Genomic DNA, 24,820 nt, shown 5'->3' on the forward strand with positions numbered 1-24,820 from the left:
CAGTCCTTAATGTTGTGCAGACCTTTGATCCTACTCTAAGATCAAACTAACCTACATTTTACTAACATCCATGTGTTTATCCAAGAGTCGCTTAAATGTCCCTGATGTACCTGACTCTACTACCATGTATTCCATGCACCAATTACTCTCTGTGAAAAGAACCGACCTCTGACCTGTAAACCTTCCTCCAATCACCTTAACATTATGCCCCAGGTGATAGCCATATCTGCCCTGGGAAAAAAAGTCTCTGACTATTTATGCATCTCATCATCTTGTACACCTCCATCAAGTAACCTCCCACCCTTCTTCACTCCAACAAGAAAAGCCCCAGCTTCCTCAAACTTTCTTCATAAGATACACCGCTCTTGAACTCAATCCCTCTGCTAATGAAAGCCAAAACACCATGTGCCTTCTTAACAACCCTATCAACTTGGGTGGCAACTTTGAGGGATCTATAGGCATGGATCCTATTTCCCCCCCACCCCGTTCCTCCACCCTGCCAGTAATCCTGCCTTTAACTATGTCTTCTGCATTAAATTCGTCCTTCCAAAATGAATCACTTCACACTTTTCCAGGTTGAACTCCATCTGTCACTTAGCCCAGCTCTACATCCTGTCAATGTCCCATTGCAACCTACAACAGCCCTCCACACTACCCATAACTCCAACAACCTTTGTGTCACCAGCAAACTTACTCACTCACCCTTGCACTTCTCATCTAAGTCACTTATAAAAATCACAAAGAGCAGAGGGCGGCACGGTGGCACAGTGGTTAGCACTGCGCCTCACAGCGCCAGGGACCTGGGTTCAATTCCCGCCTCAGGCGGCTGACTGTGTGGAGTTTGCACGTTCTCCCCGTGTCTGCGTGGGTTTCCTCCGGGTGCTCCGGTTTCCTCCCACAGTCCAAAGATGTGCGGGTTAGGTGAATTGGCCATGCTAAATTGCCCGTAGTGTTAGGTAAGGGGTATATGTATGGGTGGGTTGCGTTTCGGCGGGTCGGTGTGGACTTGTTGGGCCGAAGGGCCTGTTTCCACACTGTAAGTAATCTAATCTAGTCTCAGAACAGATGCCTGGGAAAGACACTGATCATCGAACAGCAGACTGAATACTTTACATCTATTATCACATTCTGTCTTCTATGGGTCAGCCAATTCGATATCCAGACAGCCAAATTTCCCTGTATCCCATGCCTCCTTACTTTCTGAATGAGCCTATCATGGAGAATCTTATCAAATGCCTTGCTAAAATCCATGTACACCACATTCACTGCTCTACCTTCATCAATGTGTTTTGTCACATCCTCAAAGAATTCAATAAGGTTTGTGAGGCATGACCTGCTCCTCACAAAACCATGATGGATATCTCTGATCAAATTATGGTTTTCCAAGTAATCATAAACCCTGCTTCTCAGAATCCTCTCCAATAATTTGCCAACCATTGCCATAAGACTGACTGGTCTGTAATTTCCAGAATTACCCTGATTCCCTTTCTTGAACAAGGGAATAACATTTGTCACCCTCCAATCATCTGGCACTACTCCAGTGGACAGTGAGGACACAAAGATCATCACCAACGGTGCAACAATCTCTTCCTTCACTTCCTGCAGTAACCTTGGGTGTATCCTTGAGGGAGGCGATGACTAGTGGTATTACACTGGACTGTTAATCCAGAGACCTAGGTCATGTTCTAAGGACCTGCGTTCAAATCCTACCATGGTGGAATTTGAATTCAGCAAAATTCTGGAACTAAGACTCTAATAATAACCAAGAATCTATTGTCGATTGTTGGAAAAACTCATCTGGATCACTAATGTCCTTCAGGGAAACAAACTGCCATCCTTACCTAGTCTGGCCTACATGTGACTCCAGACCCACAGCCATGTGGTTGACTCTTAACTGCCATCTGGGCAATAAATGCTGGCCTAGCCAGTGACACCCTCATCTTGTGAAGGAATAAAAAAAGGTCCCGTCTAGCCCAGGGCATTTATCTAGCATAATGCTTTCTCAAAGGTTTCAGCACATCCTCCTTATTAACATCAGACTGTTCAAATATACTAGCCTGTTTCATGCAGTCCTCACAAATCACAAGGTCCCCTTCACTAGGGAATACTGAATCAAAGTATTCATGAAGGGCATTTTCTACTTCCTCCGACTCCAGGCACAAGTTCCCTCCACTATCCCTAATTGGTCCTACCCTCACCCTGGCCATCCTCTTGTTCCTCACATAAGTGCAGAATGCCTTGGGGTTTCCTTAATCCTACTTGCTAAAGCTTTCTCATGCCCCCTGCCAGCTCTCCTAAATTCATTCTTCAGTTCCTTCCTGGCTACCTTGCAACCCTCCAGAGCCATATCTGATCCTTGTCTCCTCAACCTTAAATCAGCTTCCTTCTTCCTCATGACTAGATGTCCTACACCTCTTGTCACCCAAGGTTCCTTCACCCTACCATCCCTTCATTGCCTATGTGAGACAAACCTGTACAGCACTATCAGCAAATGCTCCCTAAACAATCTTCACATTTATGCTGTGCATTTCCCCGAGAACATCTGCTCCCAATTTAGGCACCACAGTTCCTGCCAAATAGCATTTTAATTCCTTCTCCCCAAATTAAATACTTTCCCATACTGTCTACTCTCTCCATGACTACAGTAAAGAGCAGGGAGTTGTGATCACTATCACTGAAATGTTCTCCTGCCAAAAGACCTGACACCTGACCTGGTTCGTTGTCAAGCACCAAATCTAGTAAGGCCTTCCCTGTATTCGGCCTATCTACATACTGAGTCAGGAATCCATCCTGAATAACCCTGATAAAAACTTTTGAATCAAGGAGGTTCTAATTAATATGAAGGAAGTTAAAATCACGCATGAAAACAAGGGGACGAGGCCAGTGATATGAGGCCAGAGGGAGATATGATGATTAGCCTCCATGGAACATGCATGCAGCAGCCAGGCTCTTAGTTTCCTGTCCATCCAAGTTGACAAACATCTCAAAATGGCCCTTGGTGCCAATGGTGCAGTGGATTTCCCCACCAAACTGTGAATGGTGACCAACCCAATCCCAACAAACCTGTCATACTATACCAAAATGCCCCTTCATCTACTCTCCCTCATCATTTATCATCATGTTGAAGGTTGGAGGTATTGGCATTGACTGGTGGGCAAGAAATGACCAGTTGTGGTGGGTGTGACCGAGGGTCCTGAGGTCAGTCACACCCAGCGACCAATGGGGATGGCAGGAGAGCTTGGAGTTGGCAGGGGGTCAATGGGTGCAAAGGTCAGAGGAGATCAACACCAGGAATGTGGCCAACTCGAGTTAGCAACTTGTACCCGCTGGATGGGATGGTCAGGTCAATGCATTTTTAACCCGAAGACCCAACCAGTTCCTTCAAGGGGAGCGAGCCCTGCCATCCTTAAAGGGAACTTTGCAATAATTCAGGACTGGGAGCTGAATGGATCAGCGTACATTTCAATAAAGATGGAGAAAATAACACCACTGAAGCTGATAAACTGTTCTGGATCCGACGCTGCTAAGCCCATGCTGCAGTGACGAAATGTTAAGGAAATTGTCTACGCATTAATCTTGATCTTCAAAATGTTCTTTATTCAGGAATTGTCATATTGGATGAGGAAAATGATCAACGTCACGACAATATTTAAAAGAACAGTCTGGTCTTCGGTTGGTCATCCAGCGCCATAGTTCGAATTACCCATCTTCTTCTCTGGCTTTAGTCAGAGCTCCCTCGATCCACATCTCAATGTTATCCAACCATCTGACTTTTCCTCTCTCACTTCTGTTTTAACGTTCAATGTCTCCTTCATTAACCCTTTTGTTTCCTGAATGCCCACTCTTGATTTGAGAGTACAGAGGAATCACTTTTAAGTCGAGTCATGGAGTCATATGGCACGGAAACAGACCCTTCAGTTCAACTCATCCATGTTCAAATTAAATTGTTCCACTTGCTTGCATTTGGCCCATAAGCCTCTAAACCTTTCCTTTCCATGTATCTGTCCAAATCTCTTTTAAATGTTGTAATTATAGCTTCTTCTACCACTTCCTCTGGCAGTTCGTTCCCCAAATGAACCATCCTGAGTGTGAAAACATTGCCCCTTAGGGCCTTTATAATTCTTTCTCCTCTCACCTTAAAAATATGCCCCCAAATTTTGAACTCCCCCACTCAAGGGAAAGGACCTTGGCTATTCACCTTTTCTGGCCCCCTTATGGTTTTATAAACCCCCATAAGGTCACTCCTCAACCTCAACAAGTCCCAGCCTGTCCAACCTCTCCTTATTACTCAAACCCTCCAGTTCCAGCAATACCCTCGTAAGTATTTTCTGAAACCTTTCCGATTTAGTAATATCCTTCCTACAGAAGGCCACCAGAACTGTACACTGTACTCCAAATGTGACCTCACCAACATCCCACAGAGTTTCAGCATGACCCCCAACTCTTATCCCCAATGGACAGGGCATTGAAAGCAAGCATGCTTAATGTCTTCTTAACTATCCTGTCTACTTTCAAAGAACATATACCTGAACTCCTTAGTCTTTCTGTTTAAAAACACTAATGCGCAGGAAATACTCTGCCGGGTGTGGAAGGATCCTTTGGGGCATTGGAGGGAGATAATGTGGAGGAGTGGGTGCAGATTTTCCTGCACATCCAAACACCTCATCTACTGTGCCCATTACTCTCGGTGTGGTCTACTCTACACTGGGGAGACAGGGTGCCAACATGCAGAACATTTCAGAGAACATCCCAGGGACACATGCACCAAACAACCCCACTGTCCTGTAGCCAACCACTTCAACACCCCCTCCCACTCTGCCAAGGACATGGAAGTCCTGGGACTCTTCCACCGCCAATTCCTAGCCAACTGATGCCTGGAGGAAGAATGCTTCGTCTTCCACCTTGGAACCTTCTAACACACGGCATTGACATCGATTTCACCAGTTTCCTCATCTCCCCTCCCTCCACCAGATCTTAGATCAAACTCTCCACCCAGACACTACCCTCTTGAATTGTCCGATCTGCCCAGCATCTTTCTCACTCATCTACTCGATTCTTTGCTCCGACCTATCACCATCGCCCTCCCTACCTGAATCTACCTATCGCCTTATCAACTACCTTCCCCCAGGCCCACACTCCCCTACTCTTTATCTCTCAGCCCCCTTCCATCACCCCCTCCCCCCCACATCTCTGATGAAGGGCTTATGCCCAAAATGTTGATTCTCCTGCTCCTTGAATGCTGCCTGAACTGCTGTGTTTTTCCAGCATCACACTTTTCGAGTCTGATCTCCAGCAACTGCAGTCCTCACTTTCTCCTGCTCTTCAGTATTGCAATGATAATGTCAATGTAAACAGGTCATATTGTAATAATACCCTTTTTCCAATGTTGGTTCTGTATGATCTGTGATTCACATCTCCCAATTCCTCAGCCTATGCTGTACAGAGTCTCCCAACTTCACAAATCATATCATCTTCCTGTTTCGAGGTTACTGTTTTTTTGACTGTACGACCAAAGCTGACAATACAAAATTGGGACTATCATATGGAAATATGATAAGACTGCTGGACAAGAAAGTGGTGAGGACATTATACTGACATGGTCTAATTCTGATCTGACCCTGCTTTCTTTGGGTTTTGTTGAGAGAACTATTTTCATCATGTACAACAAAATGAAAATTGATTCAAATACAACAGCAGCCGGAACCCACACTTAGAAAAGATCCAAATATAATTACACATCAAAAAGTGCATCATCCATCAAAATTAATCCAGTTCAAATTTCCATGTGGTAGAGAGTGCATGCTGCACTATTAAAGTGTCAAAACTCAGAGACTGTTGCACTGTCCGAGCATCAGTACTGACGGAATGTTGCAGAGGATCAGTACTGAGGGAGTGCTGCACTGTCTGAGGGTAGTACTGAGGGACTAATGCACTGCTGGACCATCAGCGCTGAGGGAGTGCCAACATGTCGGAGGAACACTACTGAGGGAGTCCTGCATTGCTGAAGAGTCAAAACTGAGGGGGTGCCACAATGTCAAAGGATCAGTATTGAGGCAGTAATGTTGAAGGGTCAGTAATGAGGAAGTGCTGCACTGTCAGAGGTCAGTACTGAGGGAGTACCACAGTCAGAGGGTCAGCATCGAAGGGATGCTGCACTATCAGAGGGCCGGTACTGAAGGAGCACTGCATTGTCAGAGGATCAGTGCTGAGGAAGTGCCACACCGTCAGAGTGTCAGTACTAAGGGGGCGCTGTATTGCCAGAGAGTCAGCACTGAGGGAACTGCCGAATTGTCAAAGGGTCAATGCTGAGGGAGTGCTGCATTGTCAGAGGGTCGATGCTGAATGATCGGCACATTGTCAGAGGGTCGGTGCTGAGGGAGCGCCGCACTATCGGAGGGTCTGTGCTGAGGGACTGCCACATTGTCAAAGGGTCAGTGCTGAGGGAGGGCTGCTCAAGTGGATGTGGGAAATCCCATGGCGATATTTGGAAAAGGAGCAAGTGTTCATCTTCCCAATGTCCTGCGACCCAATTTCCCAATCAGCATCAATAAAAGCAAACTTTATGTCTCACAATCGCATGATGTTTTATGGAATCTTACGTTGCAAAGATGGCAGCACTTCAAAACTACTTAATTCACTGAAGCGCTTTTGAAAAGTTCTGCAGTGGTCCAAGGTGCTACACAAATGTAAGTCTGCCTTGGTTAGAATTGGGCAAGGGATTGTGGTTTAATACTGGTGGATAAGAGTTTGATCAAAGAGATTGGGTTTTCTGAGCATCTGAAGCAGGGGGTTTAAGGAGTGAAGGGTCATTTTTGGAGGGGAACGGTGTGGGTGGGAGACTTCAAAGAGAGAGGGGACCAGTTACTGAAGAGAGTGAACCATCACAACGTTGGCTCACATGAGAGCCAGGAGGGAATGTTGGGTGATCAACGTTTAGTGGAAACTGGATAGAGGGAAAAGGAGACAGTTGTGAACTTGGAGAGAGCATGAGAGGTGGTAGAACAGAAAGTGGGCGGAAATGGCAGTTCTGGGCTAGGGCGGAGGTGAGGGTTCAAGGAACGTTGACCCAGTGGATGAGTGCAAGGAAGGGAACTGGCGCAGAGTTGAATACGTCTGTTCAATCTTGGCAGAAGTTAGATCAAGATCGAAAGACATTGACAATCCCAACGGACAGAAGGACATTCCTTGCTGTTGGAGATAATGTAGAAGAAGGATGTTTGAAATGAAATCCAGACCAACACATCTTGGACACCTCATCACTCAACTCTGACACATCACCTCTGAGAAACGCCAGCACATGACAATGAAAAATTTCAAAGTACTTCTTGGGAATGATTCCTGTGGATTTTAGAAAATAAGTTGGAGTTTAAAAATATTCCCTCAATCTGTGTTGTCCCCATGCTGAATATTTCTCAATCTTATTTAGTTTAGACATTCGCATACACAGCCTCGTCCTTAAAATTGCAGTTTGCGTAGACGTCATCTTTTTGGTGCACATGGACATTATGATTTGATTTCACTTCTTCAACTTTCCTCTGCAATAAAAATGGAAATGAGCAAAACAACAATCAGAGTGATCAATGTTAGCATTATTCACCTGAATAGAAATTTTACCCCCAATAGATCCATTAATAGTAAGGTCCTAGGGCATGTTGCTGAACAAAGAGACTTTGGAGTGCAGGTTCATAGCTCCCTGAAAGTAGAGTCGCAGGTAGATATGATAGTGAAGAAGGCCTTTGGTATGCTATCCTTTATTGGTCAGAGTGCTGAGTTTCGTAGTTGGGAGATCATGTTGCGGCTGTCCAGGACATTGATTAGGCCACTTTTGAAATATGGTGTGCAATTCTGGTCTCCTTCCTATCGGAAGGATGGTGTGAAACTTGAAAGGGTTCAGAAAATTGTACAAGGATGTTGCCAAAGTTGGAGGATTTGAGCTATAGGGAAAGGCTGAACAGGCTGGTGCTATTTTCCCTGGAGGGTCAGAGGCTGAGGGGTGATCTTACAGATGTTTATAAGATCATGGATAGGACAAGTAGACTAGGTCTTTTTGCTGGGGTGGGACAGCCCATAACTAGAGGTCATAGGTTTAGGGTGAGAAGGGAAAGATGTAAAAGAGACCTAAGGCACAACTTTTTCACGCTGAGCGTGGTGCGTGTATGGAATGATCTACCATAGGATGTGGTGGAGGCTGCTACAATTACAACATTTAAAAGGCATCTGGATGGGTACATGAATAGAAAGAGTTTAGAGGCATATGGGCCAAGTGCTGGAAAATGGGATTAATTTAGAATTCCTGGTCAGCATGGATGAGTTGGACTGAAGGGTCTGTTTCTGTGCTGTACATCTCCATGACTCTATGACTCAAGTTATCTGAACAGAGTCGTATTTGATTACTGATACTGAACTGTGTGGGATTTGATTATTGGCACTGACTAGTGTGAGGTTTGACTATCAATACTGAATGGTAGGAGTTGTGCAGTTTTGAGTTCAGGGGTTTGGTTGTATAAGTGATTGCAGAGTCACGACTGGACCAGACATGTCAGTAATGGAACTAAGTGGAGGAAGTGTGCCTGTGCATTTGGTGGTATGTTGCTCACCTTGTGACTTCTAAAAACCAAATCAAGCTCACAGTTTTCATAATTAGGACCTTGGCATGCACTGACAGCATATTTAGCTTCATTTTCTTGTTTCATCTTCTTTCTCTCCTGGATTGGAAATAGAACAGACACAGGGAGAATGAACAGCATCTGGATCTGCTCTGATTATTGTTGGAGCAAGTACCAGATTTGAAGAAATGTTTCCTGACGTCAATCCTGAGCACCTTGGCTATAATTTTGAGGATTTGCTGTTCCTGTCTCCCTTGTTATGAAATGCAACCTTCCCTCCCCCTCACCTATCACTGCCCCCAGCCCCAATATCACACCGTCAGAAGTAATTGTCTCTCTGTACCAAATCTGTGAACCATTCCTAACAGGAGATATAAAATCAGAGATTTAGATCGACACTGATCAGGATGAGGGCTCAAGAAACAGCCATGGACAACGGGGCACAAATTTATAAGCAGGGGATGTCAGTGCAGGTTCTTTGGACTGTCATTGGCTTGGAGCAGGACAACTACTACCTACAGCAAATCCAAAGCCTCCAGAAATGGTTCTCCCACTGGATCCTCTGCCCCATGTTCACAACCATGCGCCGACACCTACTCTCCCTGCAGTCAGCCCTGCCCCAGCTCAGGGCCACACTCTCCCAGACCTGCAAAGGACCTCTGCTGCTCTTCATCCTGAGAAGAATCCACACACTCAACAAACACTTTTTCTCCAGTTTATTGGACATCACAGAACTTAAGTACACCAAACTTTCACATAGGTACCTCCAAACTTGAGATACCTCGATCATTCTAGAACCCTCTCCCAGTCTCCGGAACCACTTGGATGCCATTAGCCATGTGGCTGCTACAGCCACCACCAACACGACAAATGATGATGCCACTTCCTACCTCCACTGCCCTACAGACCGCAGCCATCACCAACTATACTGCCTCTGTGATCTTCACCAGTACCACTGCCTCCGCGACCGCTGCGAGATCCACCACTGCCGAAACCACCATGAAGACTTCCTGGCACATCACCTCTGCCTCTGAGGGTGCCACCAAATGCATCGTTTCTGTCCCCTGACCCCCACGGTGTGCATCACTTCCTTTGGTGATATTACTGATGACACCATGACCACATCCACTCCAGAGACAGTCTCTGCCCCACTCCCAACTTCAGATCTACACCAAGTCCTAGGTCCCAACCTTGCTGTGTTTTTCCCTCCTCCACAGACCTCCCCCTCAGTAAGGATGATCGATCAGTCCTCAGTAAAGGTCTCACCTTCATCCCACTACACTCCCGATCAATGAATTTCACACGTTGCAATATCAGATTTTTCTTCCATCTCCCTGATTCCTTTTGTCATTAGGACTCCCAACCACCCTCTGAGGACCCCTTCGCCTGCCCCCAACATACTCCATCTATTTGGACACCCCGTGCTGCACACTCGATCTAGTCATCTCAACTGCTGCTGTGATACTGACCGCCTCAACATGATCACCACTGCAACCTCTACTCCTCACAATGCGCAGCCCTCCACTCCCTCCACTCTAACCCCAACCTCAGCATCAAAGCAGCGGACAAGGGGGATGCAGTGATACTTTGGCACACTACTGAAGCCAGGCGACGACTGACAGACACCTTCTCCTACTGCCCTCTCGAGCATGACCTCACATCCCATCACAAAACTATCATCTCCCAGACCACCCACAACTTCATCACCTCACCACAACCACCAACGTCATTGTGTTGGAACCCCGCACTGCCCAGTTCTACCTCTTACCCACATTTCACAAACCTGACTGCCCTGCTCGACCAAGTTTAAGGTTGGAGATATTTTCCTGAGGCTCGCAGCTTATACACCATCAACCATCCCAAATGGGATGTGTTTGCATCGGACTGCCATTTGTTGGGCGGTTCAGCCTGCATACCTGGTGTCAAAATGCATACATTACATTGCTGTAAAAAGGTAAAGTGACCATAGTCCCAATCTCTCATATATATAGAGAGAGAGACACAGAGAGAGAGAGATGACTCACAATGAGTTTGACCTGAGGGTTGGTCACAGCTCAGGCCAGAGTCAAGGTTGCAAAGGTTGGACCACGATGGTAAGCTCAGCTGGTGCAGGAATTGAAGCTTCACTATTAGCATCACTCTGCCTCACTAACCTGCTGTACAGTGTGGTCGGCAAAACATCTTTTCAGTTTGACCCCTGACCTTGTTAGTGGAGCAAACCACTCATGGGGTTTTCAGCAGAGTAGCAGCGTGAGAAAGCGAGCTTCTCATATTGTTCATACTGTTCTTTGCGTCAGCTTCCCCTTCCAGAGTATTCTGAATTAGACTGGGCACATCACAGTGGTCCTTTAATGAGTGTTCACAATACACAGATGATCGGCGAGCTGTTATCATGTTGGGTAGTTTTGCCTTGTCTCCTTTTAGCAACAATGGACTTCTGTACTACAAAACAATCCTTTTATTATCTTAATCATTTTGTTCAGCCTTTAATGTTCTAGTCTCGAGGAACCTCAAGCTTTGCTTAGCCTGTGCAGCCTACCCTCAGAATGGGATTAAAAGATGTTCAATACTGCAGAGTTGAGCCTTCCACCCCAGATTTTAACACTAAGCAAAATTATTTCAAAGGTATCAATCATTGGAGTCTGCTTTATAAAGTCATCAACATCAATACGGGAAAATGTTGGTTGAGGAATTGAATTCTGACAAGTACTTTACTTACCCTGGACTTATCAGACTGCTCCCCTCTGATGTCTATTTGACTTCTTTCTCTGCTTTTCACTCTGTGTATTTAATTAGAAATAGTCACTATGGGTCAGATCAGGGAGTAGGGAAGAGTATGAAGGTACTTTTTCTGAAATGCAGGACCTTTATCTTTCATTGCTAGTAAATCATTAACTCTTTGTGTCTTGTTTCCTAACCATATTGCAGTGTTGGGCAGGCAATTATTGACATTGAGATTTACTTCACTGCTCCCTCCAGAGGACAATGAGGGAACTTCTGCAGGACCAGATGTTAGACCGTAAGACATAGGAGTGGAAGTAAGGCCATTCGGCTCATCGAGTCCACTCCGCCATTCAATCATGGCTGATGGGCATTTCAACTCCACATGCTCTTTGAAACAGTGAGAAACTGAACAATGTGCCAGACAATGAAAATGAGAATGAGGTAGAGAGCATCAGTAGAGAAAGGAGAGGGGAACTGAGGAGGTGAAAATGGAAAGGGATGCATCCACTGATGACAGAGAGGTTTGCATTTATATAAAAGCAAAATGCTGCTGATGCTGGAGACCTGAAATGAAAACAGCAAATACTGGAAAAATCTCAGCAGGTCTGGGAGAGTCTGTGGACAGAGAAACAGAGTGAACGTTTGGAGTTCAATATGGCTTTTCATCTCGTTCAGGTCAGTAGTTGGGACAATCTATGAATGACTGTCAAAGAAGAGTCATATTGGACTGTAAAGATTAACTCTGTTTCCCTCTCCACAGCTGCAGCCAGACTTGCTGAGTATCTCCAGTATTCCCCGGTCTACAGTTAGATGGCTCCTTTCACAACCTGAGGAGATCAAAACACATTTTAAAGCCAAATGAATACTGTTTGAAGGATTACTAAACAGTGACTGAACATCAAAGCACTTCAGTAGCTCTTCAGTATTTTTGAAATGTGAAAGGTGCTGAGGAGCTGCTGTGAGTTCAAAGGCAGCAAGTGAACCTTTTGTACTTACTTTCTCACACACTTGAAGGTGACGAATCCACTCAGTCCGACAATCAAAATGATTCCAGCTCCAAGCAATCCTGTTTTCCAAGCACTGAAATTTCGACCTGGAAAAACAGCCAGTGAATTTAGATTTTGCATAGTTTTAGTGATACAGACTTGATCGGCTGAAGAGCCTTTTTTGTACTCAGAGACTCATGGAATCATACTGTAGAGGACCTTTGGTCGATCATGTTTATACCATTACTTGCATTTGCTCCATTTTACTGCACAAGGCCTATTCCCTTGAATGCACGAGTTCATCCAAGTATGTTTTGCCTTTCAACTTCAAAACAATAGCCCCTTGATATTGACCCTTCAACAGCTGCTTTCTATCCTTCCGATCCATACCCCTCTTAAATATTTAAAGTCTGGTTGAAGATTTGTAGCTCGGGTGTCCGTTGTTGTGGTTCTGTTCGCCGAGCTGGAAGTTTTTGCTGCAAACGTTTCGTTCCCTGGCTAGGGAACATCATCAGTGCTATTGGAGCCTCCTGTGAAGCGCTGCTTTGATGTTTCTTCCGGTATTTATAGTGGTTTGTTCTTGCCGCTTCCGGGTGTCAGTTTCAGCTGTAGTGGTTTGTATGTGGGGTCCAGGTCGATGTGTCTGTTGATGGATGTTCTTGCTGCTTCCGGGTGTCAGTTTCGGCTGTAGTGGTTTGTATATGGGGTCCAGGTCCATGTGTCTGTTAATGGAGTTTGTGGATGAATGCCATGCCTCTAGGAATTCCCTGGCTGTTCTCTGTCTGGCTTGTCCTATGACAGCGGCAAGAACAAACCACTATAAATACTGGAAGAAACATCAAAGCAGCGCTTCACAGGAGGCTCCAATAGCACTGATGATGTTCCCTAGCCAGGGAACAAAACGTTTGCAGCAAAAACTTCCAGCTCGGCGAACAGAACCACAACCTCTTAAATATAACCTCGATCAGGTGTCCCCCTCAACCTTCCTTGTTCTAAAGAAAACACCCCAAGCTTAGACAGCCTCTCTTCATCACTGAAATGCTTCATCACTGAAATGCTCCATCCCAGGCGACATCCTGGTGAATAACCTTTGCACCCCCTCCAGTGTTCTGGCTCTATATGATTCTATGAATGGCTCCAATACTATTTTTGGATATTGCGTTCAGAAGTAGGTCTCCTCATGCTAACCTGGTGAAGCGATATTTGTCCATATGTGTAAGATCTATACAAGAAATGTTTATGAATATAATATTTATATACTACATTTATATCAGAAAGAATTGGTTCCATGAAGGTGGCAAACTGATGAGATGATACAAAGGTCTGTATGCAGAATAACAGAAGCAATAGTCCGAGTTAAGCCATCCCACAACCAATGGAACAGAATGAAGCTCTGCCGTGCTGCCACATCCAGCCATGAAAGTCGGAGGAAAATCAAACAATAATTGGAGGACGGGCCTGCAGAAATATCCCCTCCTCAGCGATGGGAGAGCCCAGTTATTCTGTGCAAAAGACAAGGCATGTGGATGATCCATCTTGGCTACCTCTAGAGGTTCCAAGCATCACAGATTCCAGTCTTCAGCAAATTTGATTCACTCCACACGATGTGAAGAGATGGCTAAAGACATTGGGTACACTAACAGCTGTGAGCCCTGAGAACAGTCTGGCAATTGTTAATTGTGTGGTGACAAGAGCAGATCAAAGGCTAGGAATGCTGCGGTGAGGACCTCAATGCTGACTCCTCAAAATGTGTCCATTATTCATGAGGCACAAGTCAGGAGTGTGATGGAATCCTCTCCACTTGCCCTGGCTGGGTGCAGCTCAAACAACAAGAAGCTCGACACCATCCAGGACAAAGCAGCTGTTTGGTTGGCACCACATTCACCATAACTGAAGTTCATTTTCTCAACCACATATGCACAGGTGAGGGCAGTGCACATTACAAAATTTAATATGCATCTCATCAACGTTCCTTCGGCAGCACTGGTCAAACCTATAACCATGGTCACTTGGAAGGATGCTGCATGGAAACACAAGTTCTCCTTAAGTCACGCAAGGTGTTTTCGGAAGTAGGAATTGAAGGTTGGCATTAGTTAAAAAAAAACTCCAGTGAGATTAATGGGACTGAAAGCTGATCAATGCCTAGGGCCTGATAATCTACAGCCAAGACACTAAAGATGTGGCTGTAGAAATGGTGGAGGAGAAATAGGAGATTGGAAATTGTCAAATGTAGCCCTGCTGCTGAACAAAGTAGGGAGTCACAGACTGGTTAGCCTAACATCAGTAATAGGGGACATTTATATACATACAGAACTGGCTCAAAGGTAGAAGGCAAAAGGTGGTGATGGAGGGTTGTTTTTCAGACTGGAGACCTGTGACCAGTGGTGTGCCACAAAGATCAGTGCTGGCTCCACTTTTTTTAGTCATTTACATAAATAATTTGGATGTGCATGTGGAGCTATGGTTTGCATTGACACCGAAATTGGAGGTGCACTGGACAACGAAGAAGGTTACAACTGGATCTTGATCTTGATCAGATAGGCCAACGGGCCGTGGCATGGCAGATGGAGTTTAATTTAAGATGAATGTGAGGTGCCACATTTTGGAAAGGCAAATCAGGGCAAGACTTATATAGTTAAGGATAATGTCCTGGGGAATGTTGCTGAACAAAGAGACCTTGAAGTGCAAGTTCATAGTTCCTTGAAAGTGGAGTCGCAAGTGGATAAGAAAGTAAAGAAGACATTTGGCATGCTTGCTTTTATTGGTCAGTGCATTGAATATAGGAGTTAGGAGGTCATGTTGTGGCTATAGAGGACATTGGTTAGGCCACTTTTAGAATACTGCTTGCAATTCTGCTCTCCCTCCTGTCGCAAGGTTGTTGTGAAACTTGAAAGGCTTCATCAAAGATTAGCAAGGATGTTGCCAGGATTGGAGGGTTTGAACTACAGGGAGAAGCTGAAATGTGGGCGGCACGGTAGCACTGCTGCCTCACAGCGCCTGTAGACCCGGGTTCAATTCCCGACTCAGGCGACTGACTGTGTGGAGTTTGCACGTTCTCCCCGTGTCTGCGTGGGTTTCCTCCGGGTGATCCGGTTTCCTCCCACAGTCACAAAGATGTGCGGGTCAGGTGAATTGGCTGTGCTAAATTGCCCGTAGTGTTAGGTAAGGGGTAAATGTAGGGGTATGGGTGGGTTGCGCTTCGGCGGGTCGGTGTGGACTTGTTGGGCCGAAGGGCCTGTTTCCACACTGTAAGTCTAATCTAATCAAAAAAAGACTGGGGCTGTTTTCCCTGGAGCATCAGAGGCTGAGGGTTGACCTTGTAGAGGTTTATAAAATCATGAGGGGCATGGATAGGGTAAATTGACAAGGTCTTTTCCCCAGGTTGGGAAAGTCCGAAACTGGAGGACTAAGATTTAAGGTGAAGGGGAGGAATTAAAAGGAATTGAAGGGGCAACCTTTTCACGCAGAGGGTGGTGCATGTATGGAGTGAGCTGCCAGAGGATGTGGTGGAGGCTGGTACAATTACAACATTTAAAAGGCATCTGGCTGGGTATATGAATAGAAAAGGTTTAGAGGATACGGGCCCAATGCTGGCGAATGCAACTAGACTTATTTAAGATGTCTAGTCAGCATGGATGTGTTGGACCGAAGGGTCTGTTTCTGTGCTGGATTTCTGAACAACTCTGTGACAAACAGACAACAGGAAGTTTAGAAAATAGCAACAGGGTTACACAAACTCAACATATATACGAATAGGAAAACTGTTGTAGTTTTTAAGGAGCTAACTAATGAGGGAGAATCAATGAATTTGAATTTGGATTTTTAGAAAACATTTGGTAAAGTTCCAAATAAGAGGCGAGTGTATAAAAATCAAAGTGTGTTGGACTGGTGGTAATATGGATTGAGAACTGGTTACAGACAGGAAATAGAGATTAGGAATAAATCAGTCATTTTCAGAAGAAAGGCAGTGACAAATAGGATATCATAGGGAGCAGCGCTTGGGTCCGAGCTATTCACTACATATCAGCAATGATTCGGATGAGGGAATTAAATGCAATATTTCCACGACACATTCCATCAACAGTAACTAGTTGGGGTTATGAGGAGGATGCAAAGAGCTTTCGAGATGATTTAGACAAATTGAGTGTGTGGATGAATGTATAGAACATAGAAAAATACAGTGCAGTACAGGCCCTTTGGCCCTCGATGTTGCGCCGATTCAAGCCCACATAACCTACACTAGTTCACTATCCTCCATATGCCTATCCAATGCCCGTTTAAATGCCCATAAAGAGGGAGAGTCCACCACTGTTACTGGCAGGGCATTCCATGAACCCACGACTCGCTGAGTAAAGAATCTACCCCTAACATCTGTCCTATACCTACCACCCCTTAATTTAAAGCTATGTCCTCTTGTAATATCTGATTCCATATATGACAGATGCAGGAGAATGTGAATACGGGTGAAGTTGTCAACTCCAATCAGAAAAACAGAATGGCAGAGTATTATTTAAACAGATGGAAAGGTTAATGTAAAAAGAGGCATGGGTGTCCTTGTGCCCTGGGCAATGAAAGCAAGCATGCAAGTACAACAAGCAATGAAGAAAGGAAGTGGTGCGGTGGCATACATTGCAAGAAGATTTGAAAACAGAGCAAAGAAGTCTTATTGCAGCTGCACAGGGCTCTTGTGAAGCCAGACCTGGAATATTTTGGTCCCCCTTACCTCAGAAAAGATATACCTACAGAGAAGGTTCACAAGACTGGATTTCTGGGATGGCAGCTTTGTTGTTTGGGTTTTTCGAAGAATAAGAGGGAATCTCGAAGACATATATACAAATCTGGCAGGTCTAGATAGACTGGATGCAGGGATGATATTTCCTTTCATCAGGAATCCAGAACAAGGGGTCACGGATTCAAACTGTGGCTATTTTGGACTGAAACATGAAGACATTTCTTTGATCAGAGGTGAACCTGCAGCAATTATCTGCCACAGAAGGCTATGAATCCAAGCCACTGAATATGTTTCAGAAAAACGTAGACTTACAAAGGCTAAAGGTGTCATTGTGTATGATGGGAATGGGACTATGAGATAGAGGGTCGACCAAAAATATGTTGAACAGCAAAGCAGATTTGATGGGCTGAATTGCCTATTACTCATCTTGTTCTCCATGTTTCCACATCATCCTTTCTTGGAACTATATCACAATTCCTTCAGTGTTGCTGAGTCAAAATCTTGGATCTTGTTTCTAAACAATACAGTATGATAACCCCAACCCTCCGAACCACAGTCATATCCAGAAGGTAGCTAACGGCTAGGTTCTCAAGGAGCAATTAGGAATGGTCAAGAAATGTCAGTGCTATCAGGAATGCACACATCACGGAGACCAATAAAAGCTGATAAAGTCTGAGAACTCACTTTTTACCGTGATGGTAATGGAGCCCTCCACTGTTCCATGTTCATTCTCTGCCACACACTGATAGTCTCCAGTCGCCTTGTACGTAATGTGAGGAATCTGCAACCACAGCTCATTGTTGGAACTTGTTCTGTTCACTGTGACATTAAGATGTTTCCATGTCAGGTTGGAAGCAGGGGAGCTCTCGACAGAGCAGATTATCACTGTGGAATTCCCCTCAATTACACTGATGGATGAATCTTTAATGACATGAATAGAAGTGATCACAAGATTCCGTGGGGTGTCTACAAGCAAAGAAAGAATTTGTTGTGAGCTACCAGTGCACAGCAATACCCCCTGCTCATCTCTCTCTCTCTCTCTCTCTCTCTCTCTGTCTAATGTCATTATGCATTAGCAATAACATTTCTGCAATCTAAGTTTCTGTGTGACATTTCTGATGGACACTACCTGTCTAAATCATCACGCTGCATTTCACTCTCACCCCAGTGGACAAAAGGTGAAGAAAGTAAGTATGGTCCACATCCTCAGAATGTCACAGTTGAAGGCGGGGGATGGTTGGAGAGGGGAGGGGTTGTGTGTACGTGTGTGTGCGTGTGTCCCAGTGACACTGAGGGAAAAGCGATATATTTCCAACTCAAGATGATGAGTGGTTTGGAGTGGAATTTGCAGGAGATTCTCATGTACATGTAGCCCCTGTTCTGTGTGGTCATGGGTTTTGAAGGTGCTGTCTATGAATCTTCCCAGATTTCTGCAGTGCCTCTTGTCAATAGTACACACCGTTGCTACTGAATATTCATGGTGGAGGGAGTGAATGCACCATAGAGTCATATATTATGGACACAGACTCTTCGCTACAACACTTCTGTGCCAGCCAGACGTCCCAAACTAAGCGCGTCCCATTTGCCAGCTTGTGGCCCATATTCCTCGAAAGCCCTCCGATATATATACCCATCCACATGTCTTTTAAATGCTGTCATTGTACCTGCCTCCACCATTTCCTCTGACAACTTGTTTTGTACATGCATCTTCTTTTCCATGAGAAAGTTACCCGTTAGGTCCTTCTCAAATATTTCGTTTCTCACCTTAAGACTATGCCATTTCAGTTTTGAACTCCCAAATCTTGGGGAAAAGACCTTGGCAATCTGTGCTCCTCATGATTTTATCAGCCTCCATAAGGTCACTTCTCAGCCTCCAATGCTCCAGGGAGAAAAAAAACCCAGTCCATTCAGCCTCTCCCTATCTTTCAAGCCCCCAATCCTGGCAACACCCTTGTACGTCTTCTCTGTATCTTCTCAAGTTTAACAACGTCCTTCCAATAGAAGGGCCACCAGAATTGTGCGCTGTATTCTAAACATGGGGTTGTGGATATGGTGCCAGTCAGGCAGCTGCTTTGTCCTGGGCAGAGTTTTGAGTGTTATTGGAATTGCATCCGTCCAGGGCAAGTGAGGAGTATTCCATCACACTCCTGACTTGTGCCTTGTGAATGGTGGACAGAATTTGGGAAAACAGGAGGTGAATTACTCACACCAGGATTCTTAACCTATGACCTGCTCTTAGAATCACTATATTTATATGGTTGGTTCAGTTATCTTTCCAACCAATGGTAAGCCCCAAGGATGTTGATCGTAGGCGATTCAGCGATGTTGGCACCAATTAATGTCAAGGGATAATGGTAGATCTTCCCTTTCTGCAGATGGTATTTGTATGTCATGAATGGCACTTGACAAATGTCGGACTAAACCTAGATTTTGTCCAAACCCTATTACATTCACATAAGGATTGCTTCAGTATCTGTGCAACAGACCTTATGATGGAGGGATGGCCATTGATGAACCAGCTGAAGATGGTTGGGCTGAGGACACTTCCTTGAGGAACTCCAGCAGAGCTGTCCTGGAGCTGAGATAACTGACCTCCCACAACCATAACCATCTTCCTCTGTGCCAGGTATGAATCCAACCAATAGCAAGTTTTCTGCTGATTCCCATTCATTCCAGTTTTGCTCAGGATCCTTGAGCCATATTTAGTCAGGTGTGGGCCTGATGTTAAAGGCAACCATCTCAATCTCTGAAATTCCCCATGATTTGATTATGTTTGAGCCAAGGCTGGATGAAGTGAGGAATACAGTTCCCCTGGTGCACATCAATACTCCACACTCTTCTGTCTATTTAAGCTGTCATGCTGTATTTACATTGTCCCATCAGTGAAGACACTCAGCATTGCAGAAGAAAGGAAATGCCTTTCACTGTCTCAGGTAGTTGCCAAATAATGTGGCAGCCGGTAAAATGTCTTTGATCAATGGAGTATTGAGGGATAAATCTACAATTTTCCATAGAGGAGGCTGCTCAATTATTACAGGCCCTTCTCATCTATAACATTTGCATTCCTTCAACACAGATTCAAAGTCAACACTGACACTGCACTGTACAAATGAGAGATAATTCATAAGTGGGTGTGTGTCTCTGTGTCTTCATATATATTTCTGACAGGAATTTAGAAAGTGTGTACACTCACATTGCACAGTGATGGCAATGGAGCCCTCCACTGCTCCATGTTCATTCTCTGCCACACACTGATAGTCTCCAGTCTCCCTGGATGTAATATGAGGAATCTCCAACCACAGCTCATTGCTAGAACTTGTTCTGTTCATTGTGACATTAAGATGTCTCCACGTCAGGTTAGAAGCTGGGAAGCTCTCAACAGAGCAGATTATCACTGCGGAATTCCCCTCAATTACATTGATTAATGAATCTTTCCTCACATTAAGGGATACAACTGAGAGATTCTGTGGTGGATCTGAAACAAGTAAAACAAATTCAATTACAATTACTTTGAAGCAGTGAAAAGCAGTGACAATGCGAAAGGAGTGATATCAATGCAGCTTCCTTCATCAGAAAACAGTTCATCTAGACACAAGCTTCAATTCAGCACTGAGGGTGTGCCTCTTTGTCAAGTGTTCAGTCCTGAGGGAATACCAGGCTGTCTGAGGGTCAGTAATAAGGGAGTGTCACACTTTCAAGAGGGTCAGTGTTGAGGGAGTGCTGCACTGTCAGAGGGTCAGGACTGAGGGAGTGCCGCACTGTCAGAGGGTTAGTATTGAGGGAGTGCTGCTTTGTTGGAGTGTCAGTAATGAGGAAGCACTGCACTGTTTGAGGATTAGTACTAAGGGAGTGCTGTCAAAGTGTCAGTAGTGAGATAGTACTGCAGCATTAGAGGATTAGCTCTGAGGGCTGGCTGTATTGCCAGAGAGTTAGTACTGTGCGAGCTTTGCTCTTTCATAGGACACTTACATTGCACTGTCAGAGGGAAGGTCTGCTCTGATGAAACAGTTGGATAACTCACTCTGCAGATGAGAGTTTGTCCCTGGTGTCTGGGTGATGGGATCAGGCTTAGAACAGAAGTATAGATCAGAGTGACTCCGTGCTGAGTTACAGTGTTTGAGACTGATCCAGGTACAGCAGTGGGAGTGTCCCAGGTTAAGACAGGAGGTGTTCCATTGCACGTTGTGTTGAAGGTACACGTTAGGTTCATACACTTTCCCGCGACAATTTCCACAGGGAATATCGTGGGTTTATCTGTGAAATCTAACACACAGAGAATGCATTATTTTAAATAAATAAAATGGGAATCATCAGTTCAAAAAGAATCAAATTCCCATGAAAGAAAGCACTTTTACAAACACTCATGATATGAAATCAGAGGTTAAAATAATGAAGGAATTCCTTTTAAACAGGATTAGAGATAGAGGCAGTCAGTAACCAGATAGAAATGATACATTTAATCATTCAATGTATTTAATCATTGATATCGAAGTCTGTATTAGAGGTTCCTTCAGGACAGAATTATTAGAATCCTGACAGTGTGGAAGCAGGGCATCCTGTCCATCGAATCCACACCAAATCTCCAAAGAGCATCCCTCCCAGGTCCACATACCAATCCCCGTAACCCTGCATTTCCCATGGCTAATCCAGCCTGCACACCTCTGGGCACTATGGGCAATTTCGCATGGCCAATCCACCTAACCTACATATCTTGGGACTGTGGGAGGAAACTGGAGCACCCACAGGAAACATACACAGTCAGGGAGAATGTGCAAACTCCACAGACAGTGGACCGAGGCTAGTATTGAACCCGAGTCCCTGGTGTTGTGAGGAAGCCGTGCTAACTGTTGAGCCACGGTGCTGTCCTGAATGGAAAGCTATCACCAGTTAATTGATAACACACACAGTGTTTCAATAAGCTGTACTTTCTGTGGAATGCTGTGGAGGAGAGGCTCGGGCGTTCCATTGATCCAAGAGTGATAATGTCAGAGCTCTGAACTCCTGACAGTGTCACCCATGATAGTAAGGTCAGAGAGAAGAAACTAGACAAAGCACAATACAAAAACATATTGGATTCAGGTGGAAGATACCTTTTTTTTATTAGATTACTTACAGTGTGGAAACAGGCCATTTGACCCAACAAGTCCACACTGACCCTTTGAAGAGCAACCCACCCAGACCCATTCCCCTACATTAACACAACGGGCAATTTAGCCTGGCCAATTCACCTAACCTGCACATCTTTGGACTGTGGGAGGAAACCCACGCAGATACAGGGAGAACGTACAAACCCCACACAGTCAGTTGAGGCAGGAATTGAACCCGGGTCTCTGGCGCTGTGAGGCAGCAGTGCTAACCACTGTGCCACCGTGCCGCCCGTACCTGTGTGATATCAACGGCTATGAGACAAATATCAGCTGCATCAGTAGGGAGATTCATCATCAACATTCACCTGCTGATTTCTGCTGAATTGCAAAGGCATTCCCAAATTATTCAACACGTACCCAACCCAGAACTTCATCAGTGTCCAATCATGCTCATTACCAAGTGATTGCCATGACAGTAATAAACTGTTTCTGTGTAATTTCCCACTGAGTGCTGGGTGTAAATTATTGAGTAAATGTAACTCAGCACTTACCAGAAATGTGAAGGTTGGTTGCAGAAAAATAGCTGTAACTATTTACATTGTCAAATTCTATTCTCAAGTGATAAGATCCTGCATCTTCCCGCATGATGTTGTTTATCATCAGGGAACAGTCTCCATCTTTCAGGTCTCCAGACAGCCAGGTCCGATTGCGGAACCGTTGCAACGTTTTCACATGATGCTTGGAATGGAAAGCTATGGAACCTTTCCCGTGGTACCAGATTCCAATTCGTGCTTGGCTTGCCAGATGTGAAGGACAACTGTAATTACATGGAATCTGAGCACAGGAACCTTCTTGCGCTGTCATCTCAAGCGGAATGTTGATTTTCCAGTTTTGGACCAGTCCAGCTGGGGAGAGAAATATCAGTATTTACCATTGAATGACCTGTAGATGCTCTAGACCGATCTCCACTCCCTCCAACACTGGTACACATTGGCTGCAGTGTGGACCATCTACAGCACACACAAGGAACTCCATAAGGTTACACAGCAGATGGAAGGGTATCGTGGAGCACAGTCATTCTACATTGCCTCATGGACCTCTGGACTCTGTTTAGTGAAGCAAGTCTTCCATTCAACGCCATGTCTGTACGGTGCACAATTCGAGATGCATTCAGTTCTGATTTACAAAAAAAGCCTTTTATCTATTTTCTAATCAGCCTGTTCAGTCAAATTATTACATGCCTCTGGAGTAGGTGAGACTTGAACCCAGGCCTCCTAGTCCAGGGTTGGGGATACTACCACTCCACCACAAGCGGACACTTCAGTGCTGCTTTTTAAAGTAGGACAATGGATGAGGAACTCTCAGAACTTACATCACTCTCACATCATTTCGACTTGAACCCAGCTGATTAGACCTGGTTGAGGGCATAGAAGAATGGGTTAGTAAATCTGCGGATGACACAAGGTCGGTAGAGTTGTGGATCATGACGAAGGATGTTGTTGGTTACAGAGAGACATAGATAAGCTGCAGAGCTGGACTGAGAGAAGACAAATGGAGTTTAATGCGGAAAAGTGTGAGATCATTCACTTTGGAAGGAGTAACAGGATTTCAGAGTACTGCACTAATGGTAAGACTCTTGGCAGTGTGGATGAGCAGAGAGACCTCAGTGTTCAGGTACATAAATCCTTAAAAGTTGCCACCCAGGTTGATCGGGTTGTTAAGATAGCATACGGTGTGTTAGCTTTTATTTGTAGAAAAATTGAGTTTTGGAACCATGAGATCATGTTGCAGCTTTACAAAACTCTGGTGTGGCTATATTTGGAGTTTTGCGGGCAGTTCTAGTCACTGCATTATAGGAAGGATATGGAAGCTTTAGAAAGGAATCACAAGAGATTCACCAGGCAGTTGCCTGGTTTGGACGCATATTTTCTTACTAGGAAAAGATGAGGGACTTGAGGCTGTTTTCATTAGAGAGAAGAAGGTTGAGAGGTGACTTAATTGAGACATGTAAGCTAATCAGAAGTTTAGATAGGTTAGACAATGATAACCTTTCTTGTTGGATGGTGATGGCCTGTAAGCAGGGACATAGCTTTAACTTGAGGAGTGATCGATAAAGAACAGATGCCAGAGGTAGTTTCTTTAGTCAGAGAGTAGTAGGAGTGTGGAATGCACTGCCTGCAACAGTAGTAGACTTGCTAATTTTAAGGGCATTTAAATGGTCATTGGATAGGCATATGGATGAGAATGGAATCATGTAGTTTAGATGGGCTTCATATTGGTTCCACAAGTCAGTACAACATCAACGGCCAAAGGGCCTGCACTGAGCTGTAGTGTTCTATGATCCTCTCAATATCCCCCTCGGCCTCCCGAATGATCCCAAGGTCATCCAGCTCCAGCTCCAGTTCCCTAACGCAGTTTTCGAGGAGCCGGATTTGGATACACTTCCCACAGATGAAGTCAGTAGGGACACGACTGGTGACCCTGACCTCCCACGTTCTGCAGGAGGAACATTCAACATCTCTAACCTCCATTCCCACTATTCTAAATACCCAACGAGATGACTGCAAACCTAAAAAAACAGAGACCAGTCACCTTACCAATTGGTGCCCAGAACCTTGTTTCTTTGGTTAGAGGAGGAGGATGACGGATTGGAGCCACTACCAGAGTGGTGTTTCGGGTAACGCA

General features: G+C 44.9%; 1 protein-coding gene across 2 annotated transcripts in view; it reads right to left on the bottom strand.

The window, feature by feature from the left end:
* Positions 1-5,194: 5,194 nt before the first annotated feature.
* The window catches only part of LOC132833888 (sialic acid-binding Ig-like lectin 10), a 74,133-nt gene continuing 54,507 nt past the window's right edge, over positions 5,195-24,820 (bottom strand). For both annotated transcript variants that reach the window (XM_060852545.1, XM_060852546.1), the window contains 8 exons: positions 22,687-23,040; positions 21,018-21,311; positions 20,242-20,523; positions 17,733-18,014; positions 12,327-12,423; positions 11,326-11,386; positions 8,598-8,705; positions 5,195-7,535 (listed from right to left, as the gene is read on the bottom strand). In XM_060852545.1, coding sequence (XP_060708528.1) covers positions 7,428-7,535; positions 8,598-8,705; positions 11,326-11,386; positions 12,327-12,423; positions 17,733-18,014; positions 20,242-20,523; positions 21,018-21,311; positions 22,687-23,040 — 1,586 coding nt within the window. In that variant the 3' untranslated portion in view covers positions 5,195-7,427. The remainder of the gene's footprint in view (positions 7,536-8,597; positions 8,706-11,325; positions 11,387-12,326; positions 12,424-17,732; positions 18,015-20,241; positions 20,524-21,017; positions 21,312-22,686; positions 23,041-24,820) is intronic.

Source organism: Hemiscyllium ocellatum, chromosome 38 (assembly GCF_020745735.1).
Source record: "Hemiscyllium ocellatum isolate sHemOce1 chromosome 38, sHemOce1.pat.X.cur, whole genome shotgun sequence".
Classification (NCBI taxonomy): domain Eukaryota; kingdom Metazoa; phylum Chordata; class Chondrichthyes; order Orectolobiformes; family Hemiscylliidae; genus Hemiscyllium; species Hemiscyllium ocellatum.